Raw genomic sequence first — 10,555 nt, forward strand, 5'->3', positions numbered from 1 at the left:
TAAGTTCAACTCATCCTATCTCACTCTTTAAATACGATGTTTACTTATTAGACTCATTAATAAAAAAAAAAAAATCATTTGTACAAAGCCCACCATAAAGGCAATTTGGGCCTGGTAGACCAATCCTAACCAATGTCTGGTTAAGATGGTCCAATCCCGAAACTTCTAGTTGCGGTTCGAAGAAGTCCAGAATGTTTCTGAAAGTTTCAGAAAATTCTAGTTTTGAGATTTTCAGAAGTACGGCATGATGATGCATAACAAGGACTTTCTCGAAAGTACTATATTGCTCCTCTACATCATTTTAAATACCCCATGTGTCCTTTGAAGACACATCACAGAAAGAAGTGAAGGCATCGTTAGCAGTTTTGTAGATTCAACCTCAATTTGCAGAGTTACGTTCTAATATATTTACACAAGACTGATAAGAGAAAATGTCTCTGATTCCAAGTTTCTTCGGTGGCCGAAGGAGCAGTGTTTTCGACCCTTTCTCCCTCGATGTGTGGGACCCCTTCAAGGATTTTCCATTTCCCAGTTCTCTTTCTGCTGAAAATTCAGCGTTTGTGAGCACACGAGTGGATTGGAAGGAGACACCAGAAGCACACGTGTTCAAGGCTGATATTCCAGGGCTGAAGAAGGAGGAAGTGAAGCTGGAGATTCAAGATGGCAGAGTTCTTCAGATAAGCGGAGAGAGGAATGTTGAAAAAGAAGACAAGAATGATACGTGGCATCGCGTGGAGCGAAGCAGTGGCAAGTTCGTGAGGAGGTTTAGATTGCCGGAGAATGCTAAAGTGGACCAAGTGAAGGCTTCCATGGAAAATGGGGTTCTCACTGTAACTGTTCCTAAGGAAGAGATTAAGAAGCCTGATGTTAAGGCCATAGACATCTCTGGTTAATCTATGTTGCTCTGTTCCTTCGTTGAAATGTGTTTATGTTTTCTTATTCTGAGGATCATTTGTGTGAGTCGTGTGAAAAATATGTCAGGTTTTATGTTGGCTAAGAGGCCTAATGTTTGGGCCCTAGAAATCTCTGGTTAAACTGTGTAAAGATCTGTTACTTGGTTTAAAGTTTGTGTGTTTTGTTCACTTCCAAGGAATTTATGTGTGCAAGAAAGATGTAATTGAAAAATTTAGCAATAGACTAATGGTTTTATATATTCTATGTTGCAATAAATCTTAGGATATGTATATCACTGGAACAGATTCACTATGCCAGTGTGTGAGAAAGCAATGATAGTTCTAAATCCTCCCAGTCTACAATGCCAATGTTTTTATATTTTTAATTAATATTTTTTATGATGCAATAAGAAAATTAATGAGACTTTAATAAGAATAAGAATATATAACAGTCTCAACTAGCATGATCCAACAGCATCGAACATTCTATAGAATTTTCTTACAAATGAAAGAAAGTTTATTCAACAACAAAAAAGAAGTTTATAATAAAAAAAAATCCACTACAATTTAAATTATCTTTTTTATTAAAATTTATAATATTTATATTAGGGAAAATGAGGCACTGTTTTCTCATATTTTTTTATAAAATAAAAACAAAATAAAGATGAGGACGATTGAAGAACAGTACAAAGTGTCGAAGCAGTTGAAAAACGTGTGAGAGTGAGACTGCAGTATTTTGTTTTTTTTTCTTACGGATTGATAGCAATGGAAAAAATAATTAAAAATAAATTAAGAATAATAAATATGTATACAAAATGAAGTAATTACTTTTATTAATAATTATAAATATTATCAGTAACTATATTACAAATATAAGCATAATTTTATCATGTTTTTATTTTAAATATATATATATATATATATATATATATATATATATATATATTTTTGAAATCTAATTAAGATATGATTATTAGATTTTAAGAAAATAGTATGAGAATTAACTATGCAACTGATATTTTAGGGAATGAAAAAGATAAGACTAATCTCTACAATGATTTGGTTTTCACGAAGATTGGTATCAAAGATTATAATTTTTTTTTTCAAAAGATCAAACATTATAATTATTAATTACTTCATGATAAATTCAACTTTTAACACAAATAAAGGGTGATTTCTCGGCTGCCACGGCAAATGTTGGGTTACCAAACACATGGTAAACCATAATAACAAGTAATAAATTAGACTGTTGAATTATTGAAATAGAGAGAAGGGTCTGATATCCTACTTTTGAATCCCCCACTGTTGACATTAACCAACCATTACCAACAACACATTAGTCCAATAACATAACTTTTTGTTTAATCAAGGAAAGGTCATCTAAGAAGAAGAAATGTCAAAAGGGTCTCTTCCATAGTCCCATTCTCTATAAAAGGCCAGCCTCTAGTGTTTGGAATATGGACATAGCATAATTGAAATTAAAGTTACAATATTGAACCAGGTATGGCCTCTCACTACAGTTGCATCATCTTGGCTTTTGTCATTGCTATTTCCTTTTCAAGCATTGACATGGCATTAGCATCACGCAATCTCCTGCAGACAACATTGCCAACTTTGCCTCAGGGAAATGTCCCTCCTTTGCCTGTTTTCCCAAATCTTCCACTGCCACCTTTTTCCTTCCCCAATATTCCTATTCCTAAGATCCCCAACATTCCTAACATTCCCTCAAACCCCATAATTCCAACCATTCCTACCATCCCTTTCCTCTCTCCACCACCTTCAACCACCACCACCCCCTGAATCTCCCCTGCTTCACTTGGACACATTCATAAGCAATAATTGTCTCTACTTTGGACTTGGATGCTACCTTCCAGTGATGTTTAAGCCATATACTATACACAGATTATTTTACTTATATGTTGTTTATCTTCTGTTGGAGTCTTTTTTTCTTTTCAATGTACTTCTTCTTGGCCTTTGAATACGTGTATCTTTTTTTTTTGGGCACTTTTGCATTACTTCATGTACCTGGAGAGTGGAGACCCATTTCTATAAAGACTGTACTACTCTATGATATAATCTTGTTCACTTTCCCAAAATATACGTTGCTAATGTTTGATTTGCAACTTTGTAAATTTTGCAATGAGCTATTAGTTGCCTGGACAAACAAAATTATAATGTATTTTTATTTCATCAAAATTATTTCGACATACCAAAAACTAAATAATATATTATACAAAAGTCGTTGAAAGAATGAGAAAGGAGAGATATGTGTCGTATAGAAAAATATTTGTATGTATCGATGTTAAAATCGGATTCGATAGGTAATTTGAAAATAAGTGATTTTGTTAAGATATTTTGTTTCCATGAAATTTTTTTAACTTCCATTGCATTTAGAGTTTACTTATCAATTTAGGGAAGAGATTTATTTCCTTTAAAGTTTTTTTTTAATAATTTCGTAACTCTAGTTAAAAAGCATCTTATTCAAAAGTTAATCTCATGATTGATTAAATGAATAAGATTAAAAACAAATAAATTATGATTGATTGATCAAGGGAAGAAATTGTGAAAAAAAAAAAGTTGATTGATTATAGTTATATTCGCAAAGACATTTCAATTAACTTTTAGTTTTCTACGTAAAAAATTTATTTGATTGTTTAGTAAGTTTTTTTAGTAATTTTTAGTTTTTCTTAATGTTAACTTTTAATTTTTATATTTTCTTTTATTTTTATTTTTAATATATTTATTGATTTTCTTATTACCTTTTTAAAATAAGTCATGATATTATTATTTTATTATTTTATATTTTTCAATTATTTCAATAAATAATAATTTTATCGAATACTTCTAATTTAATAAGTTAGTTTCTTAAATCTCAGTTATTAGTTAATTTTTTAGTTTTCAACTAATTTTATTAAACATAGTCTATAATTAAAATGTCACCGCAAGTCGCATATATAAAACATACCTAATTCATTAATATCAATAAAAAATAATTAAATTAGATAATTTTAATTAATAACATCAAAATTTAAATTTATTATAAAAATACCCATGAAGTAAATTATTTAAGTACTGACTATACTTAATAACATTATTCTTAGTTCAAGGAATTAGATTTTCAAACAATGAGTATAAATTTTAATAAATGCATATCCAGTATTAAAAAACTTAATAAACACATCTACTTTTCAAGAAAAAATGAGTAAATTTTTTTAAATAGACTTCACAAGTATAAAAAATGATAACTAATACAAGTAATTTTATGCTTCTTATAATTAAGAAAATAAAGGTACTCCCCTTTATTTCTTTTATAAAGAATAGTTGTTCATCACTTGCTTGAAATTCATCTAATCTTTTTATAAGCGAGGACTGCATAAGGCTTCACACACATCTTAATGACAAAGTTTCAATATTGATTCATTGTGCAAATTAACATTTATAAATAAAGAAGAAAAAAGATTGTTGAACACTTTGTTAGGTGTAGCCGTTTATGATAGAAAGAAAAGAATTATAATATTGATAAAAAAAAAGATACAGAAAATATGAGAGATATTTATACTATTTAAGTGTTCAAATATCATGATTCATTAAAGAATTTTAAATATAAAATACTCTAATAACTTGCATGCATCAGCAACATTTGTATCAGTAGCAATCATAATCTTATTAAAGTTTTTTCTGCTTGAATTGAGACACCATCTTCTGTTCCTAAATTTTTAAGTAAGAAAAAGTATACAAGTTACTTGGTTATTCTTTAGTTTATAATTTAGCTTTAAGAATATTACTATGTTTTGATAAATACTTATAGGAAATAAAAATTAAAATCAACTTATTATAAATTTATAAACACTTTTTTAGTTAACTTCTTTAATTAAAAGTTAATTTTAACTTATAAAATAAATTTATTTTAATTTACATTTTATTTTCTTCTTAAGTATTTACAAAAAACTTTATCTAAACATGACCAATGTTTAAAGATGCATAGATGTACATAACATAGTAATTCTTCCAATTAATTGATTACAAATAAGAATAATGCTTCAATTATTTTATCTTTTCATTAATGCTTCAATTTGTTGGTAAACATTACAGTTGGACAAAAATAACCAAGGTATTGCTATAAACAAAAATATGGAAAAATATACAAATTTAACTTTTTTTTAATAAATAGTGCATTAAAGGAAGTCGTATTGTTGGCAACATAGGTGAACTAAATCAGATAACCAACTCTCAGATATTCCCTCGTTTCCAACTCCAACTCCCAGCTTCCAAATCCTGAAATAAATAAATAAATAAGTAAAATCATTTTATCCCTTTTTACTCTGTTACATACAAAACTCTACAGATTTCAATGTTATGGAATTATAATAATGAAACCACGTTAGAACATGACTACAAACAAATGACGTTGAACTAACTAAAGATTGCAAAAGCTCTAGTGGTTCTCCAAACCACTTTCCAAACTAACTACTTTAAGGTTGCAAAAAGCTCTAGTATGGTTCTCCAAGTTATATCCGGCCCCTTTCAAACCTCTCTTGCTCTATATAAGACCAAGCACTTACCTTCTCTTCTCATACAATCTCAAAGCAAATTCCCTCTAGCTCTAAAAAACACACTAGCTTCCAAAGTCTTCTAATCTCTTGCAAGTTGCAACTCATCAACCATGGCCTCATGCAAATCCTTCATCACAGCTTTCTTTCTTCTTGCAACCTTCTCATCAAGCATGAGTTTGAGCCTAGCATCATCTCGTCACCTCTTGCAAACAACCACAACACCAAATTTGCCCGGCATCACTCCCACTTTGCCTAACCCTACAGGATTGCCACCTTTGCCTTCAAACCCAACACTGCCTCAGGGCAATGTTCCTCCTTTGCCCACTATGCCAACTCTTCCATCACTTCCTTCCATTTTTCCAACACTCCCTTCCCTCACCCTCCCTCCATTTCCAGCCTCTTCATTCCCCAAAATGCCCTCAATCCCAAACAGTATCCCGTCCTTCCCTTTCTTCTCCCCACCACCTTCAACATCTAGCCCTTAAACCATGTTCACAAGTTTGCATTATTATGTGCTTAGCATAAATTGCATGCAATACACGTTGCAGCATTTCGTTAGTCTATGTGAGAGGATTATATTATAACCTTATGATTGTATCTTTGTTGTTTAATTAGCGTGTTTTTTTTTTATCTTATTTTGTATTCATGAGTTTGGTTGTACCTTTTTTATATTATGGTCTATATATGGATGTTGAATTACACATTTAGTTACGATTATAATGTCTTCTTTCTCCTGTTCAACTCCTAAACACATCTAGTTCATATATTTGAGCATTCGGGTTCTTAACTTTGCCTTCGCTCAACTACTAATGGTATTGAGGTCTCAGCTTAATAATTAGTTCACTAAGGAAAAGTTGTGTGGCAAATTTTTAACTAATTAGAAAAGAAGTGAATATTAATATTCAGAACGAGTAAATGTGAATATGGTCCTCTATTCATCGAATCTGGTATTTCAGCAGTTCCGGTGCCATTTCTCTAAACACTTACCCCAACTCAAGTAAAAAAGCAGGAAAAAATCGTTAAGGAAATTAACAAAACTATATTTAACGAGCTAATAATAATTAAGTCGTTACATATTTTTTTTCTTAGAATATACACAAACCAATCAGTAGTTAAATCTGGGTGTTGATTTAGCCCATTCTTGAATTCAATTCTCCGGACATGTTGAAATTGAAATACAGTTAGAGGAGTTGTCATATGTAGTTTATATGAAAAGCAACTGGGCAATGTAACAATAGTACAATACTATAGTCTGAAAAGCTATTGGCAGTAAAGGGAAATTTTAATGGAGTTGCATTAATTCTAAAGCAGCAATGAGCTAAATCTCTAGTTAAAACCAGCAACAAAATCAATTCTTTCCACTCTTACATTTCAACATAACGTGAGTGTTTGGTTTTTCATCGGAGGCCACGTGATCACACACTCAAAATCTATCACTAAAATTAATTTGGAAAACCGTGGTAGGAGTAACTTTTAGCAATTTAATTTTACGAAAATCAGTTCTATCTAACTTTTAAGACAAAAATGTCTTGCATATTCTTAAAATATGTGTTACAATTGATTCAATTATAGTCCGTCTCAGATCCAAGACATGATCATGGCTCTATATATCCCCAAAGCCGTCACTAGTCAATATAGTACACTCCCTTTGGCAGTAGTGTTTATTGAATCTCCAATCCCCCAACTACTTGGTCGTCTAGAAGTTTCACCTTAATCAACCTCTCAGTACCTTTATCTCTAGTTTTTCCTCATCCTTGTGTTATCTATAGCTCTAGCTTCATACGTCTAAGTAACATCATTCATACATGCTTTAGCCGCGCTTATTGTGTTCGGCACTACTTAATAATTTTGACAGTTGAGACAATTGTTTTAAACATGTCGGGGAAAGTTGTAAAAAGTTACGGGAAATGCTAGTTTTACAATTAATTTTCCTACAATAAATTAGTACAAAGGAGCGAGAAAAAAGGAAAAATATATAATCAAATAGATATGTGACAGAGAAAAGTGAAAAAAATGGAGTTAAATTGTCTTGTAAATTGCTACAAGTATAATTTATATTTTGTCCCTACAAATTATTTTTCATTCCTGTAATTTTTAGACATTTGCTTTTGTTTGCTTTGTGATCAGAGTAAAATTACAGATATTTACATTATAAAATGTGAATTTTTATAATATAGAAATTAGTTTTTGTCTTTATATATTATGAAAACTAGTTTCTGTAAGGTAAATTTTTACATTATGGAAATTAGTTTTCATAATGTAAAAATTTAAATAACGAAAATTAATTTCAGTAATTTTTATAGCAAAATTACATTAAAAAAACTAATTTTTGTAATGAATAAGACTTCCTATATTACGAAAACTATTTTCCATAAGATAGGGGAAAAGTAGGGGTGTGACAATGAGAGAGAAGAATATTTTGAAAATATAAAAAACAAAAAAAGGGGTGTGAAGAATAAAAAGGGTGTGAAAGGCATGGGCCATATATATATAAATACATTGGGTCACTTGGACTTGTTTTAAAGTACCAATGTTCAGTACAATTATAAAAACAAACATAACTACAGAATAAATCAAAATAATTAAAAATTATCAAAAGTCTTCTTGTTCTTGGTCCTATTCCTCTGCAGCAACCATCATATCCCACCCAATTGTCATCAGTATATGTATTATCCTATTTTATATTTAAAATAGACTAAAAATGTCAGGGCATATATAATTTGTGTGATAATATCACTATTTTATCATAATTATGCAATATTTTAAAAAAAACATCTTATACAAAAGTCATATCTCATTACTGTATGATGGTCACTAAACTGTCCTTTTTCTTGTTAGGATATATGAATTCTTTTATTATGTTTCTAGTTGTTGCCTCTATTATTTTAGTTCTATATATAGAAATTATTTTTCCATTTTAGTTTATAATAAGATAAAATTTAAAAAGTGGAACTTCTATCTATTAAAGTTCCTTTTGCAACTTCTTTTTTTCCCTGGCCAGCATTTTCTAACGCTTTTTTCAATAATTTGTAATTCGATGTGAGTTATTTCAGTTTTTTCTAAAATTTAAAATAAAAAAATAATACTATTTCTTATTTATTATGCTATATACTTAAAATAATTAGTATTGAATAAAAATTTAATTTCTTTCACAAATTGAAATACATTATTAGTTTATTTCATCTTAAATCTTTGATTCATCAAAGAAAAAAAATTATGATATTCAACTAGAAGGTAAATAAAACTTAGTTAATAATTATTTTTGTCAAAATGATCAAATTTGTGTAATACTCAATCGAATATTATTATTTAAAAAATACTTTTTTCTCTTAAATTTTACTTTTAAAATCTACATAAAATGTTAATGCGTCTCAGCCTTCACCACATGTTTCTCTAACTACTCTCGCTCAAAATGCACTCGAACACTAATAATGTATATATACTTTCAATATTTGAGCCGTATTTTTAGTTAGCCTCACTATAATTCAGTCAATGCTACCTACCTAACAGATTAGGGGACCAAATGAATAATAATGGCTTAAAGACGGCGTATACAGTAGAATAATGGAATAGCCTATATATATATATATATTAGGAATGTAGAAAATAACCACTTCAGTTGAATTGTAATCAAATTTAAATTGAATTATTTCTTTTCTAATTTAATTTAAGAAAAAAATGTATATTATTTTATAAAATCAATTCAATTAATCGAATTATTTTTTACTTGAATACTTTTTTATTTAAAAAAATATTTCTATAACCAATCTGAAATTGGTTCAATTCTTGTAAACAATTTAAGACTGCTTAAAAATCAGTTTAAAAATTAATTTAATCTTAAATGAGCTTTTAAATTAATTTAAATATTTAAATATAAAATCAAATCGATTAAAATAATTTAAAATCAGTTCAGTTTGATTTTTTTTTATCTAACTAATTTTTTACACCCTTACTAAACATGAATCAGCTATGCCAACTTTAATTGCGTTCCTGATTTTGCCTTACACGAAATTTACCGTTTAATACATAAAACCTTAGATATGGGACGAAAACTCCTAAGCCGATTGTTTAATGAATAGATTTGACTCTTCCATTTTCATCCCCACGAAAGGCCAGACCGATTCAGACGGGTATATAAAATACGGAAGCCAAAAAAAAAAAATGCTTAACTCTATTATTCTCATTTGATTTTATAGGATTTAAGAAAACTTGCGTCTAACTCATGTTTTTTTAAAAATAATTGTTCATATATTTTAAATAAATTATTAATTATGTTTTAATTTAAATAATATTTATAAGGATAAATATATCAGAATCACTTATCCCATCAATTGTGTCTCACACATTATCTCTCCCATCAAAACATTTGACATCAATTAAAAATTACTCATTGAATCACCATTGATTTCACAATTTACGTAAAGCATGTGATTTATTGTGTGAACTGTGAAATTAGTAGTAATCCTAATTGATGTAACATGATTTGATTGAAGAAATATGATATGAGACATATTTAGAAAGATAAGTGATTTTAATATGTGGAAAGGATATAAATATTAAATATGAAGTGATAAAAATATGATAATTTTATAAAAAAATTATTAAATAGGTGTATTTTAAGATCAACCATAATTATAGATTGTTAACGTATTTCTTTTTTAAAAAATAGTTATGTGTTAGTAAATTTCACAAATATTTTGTTAATATATATTTTCTTATTTTTTTAAAAAAATATGTTTCTAAATTATACCCAAATGTATTTAAGATTAATTATAGTTATAATTTATTAACTTTTTATAAATAAATAAAAATCAGATGTACGTTAATATATATATTAAAAAAGAAACTAGTTTCTTGCACGTCATCCTATTAGAAACTAGTTGCTTTTTATATAGTATATTTTAAGATTTTGATGTAAAAAAAATCTATTAAACTGGTCGTAGGATTTTCAATTTTATCCTGTTTTGTTTCATTCTACAGCGTGTGTAAGCGTAGATTATTTAAAAATTAGATGACAAAAAGAATATATATAACTAATAAAAAAATAATTAATGTAATTTTATACTTTTCAAAGAATAAATATAAAAAAAATGGATGGAGTACAAGGCA

At 28.5% G+C, this 10,555-nt stretch overlaps 3 protein-coding genes across 3 annotated transcripts; all 3 read left to right on the plus strand.

Moving 5' to 3' along the window:
- Nucleotides 1–205: 205 nt before the first annotated feature.
- On the plus strand, nt 206–1,153 carry LOC114421376 (17.3 kDa class I heat shock protein). The gene has a single exon (XM_028387264.1). The coding sequence runs from the start codon at nt 432–434 to the stop codon at nt 891–893; it is 462 nt and encodes a 153-aa protein (XP_028243065.1). The 5' UTR covers nt 206–431; the 3' UTR covers nt 894–1,153.
- A 1,181-nt stretch (nt 1,154–2,334) lies between these two features.
- Nucleotides 2,335–3,025, plus strand: LOC114421381 (protein PELPK2-like). Its single transcript, XM_028387268.1, has one exon. It carries the CDS (start codon nt 2,397–2,399, stop codon nt 2,691–2,693), a length of 297 nt encoding a protein of 98 aa, XP_028243069.1. The 5' UTR covers nt 2,335–2,396; the 3' UTR covers nt 2,694–3,025.
- Nucleotides 3,026–5,453: 2,428 nt separating this feature from the next.
- On the plus strand, nt 5,454–6,163 carry LOC114421379 (ESX-1 secretion-associated protein EspE-like). The gene has a single exon (XM_028387267.1). It carries the CDS (start codon nt 5,557–5,559, stop codon nt 5,929–5,931), a length of 375 nt encoding a protein of 124 aa, XP_028243068.1. The 5' UTR covers nt 5,454–5,556; the 3' UTR covers nt 5,932–6,163.
- Nucleotides 6,164–10,555: the final 4,392 nt, after the last annotated feature.

This window comes from Glycine soja, chromosome 8 (assembly GCF_004193775.1).
Source record: "Glycine soja cultivar W05 chromosome 8, ASM419377v2, whole genome shotgun sequence".
Lineage (NCBI taxonomy): Eukaryota > Viridiplantae > Streptophyta > Magnoliopsida > Fabales > Fabaceae > Glycine > Glycine soja.

Excerpts from the sequence above, each read along its gene's own strand:
- LOC114421376 (XM_028387264.1), top strand. The coding sequence starts at position 432 with ATGTCTCTGATTCCAAGTTTCTTCGGTGGCCGAAGGAGCAGTGTTTTC.
- LOC114421381 (XM_028387268.1), top strand. The coding sequence starts at position 2,397 with ATGGCCTCTCACTACAGTTGCATCATCTTGGCTTTTGTCATTGCTATT.
- LOC114421379 (XM_028387267.1), top strand. The coding sequence starts at position 5,557 with ATGGCCTCATGCAAATCCTTCATCACAGCTTTCTTTCTTCTTGCAACC.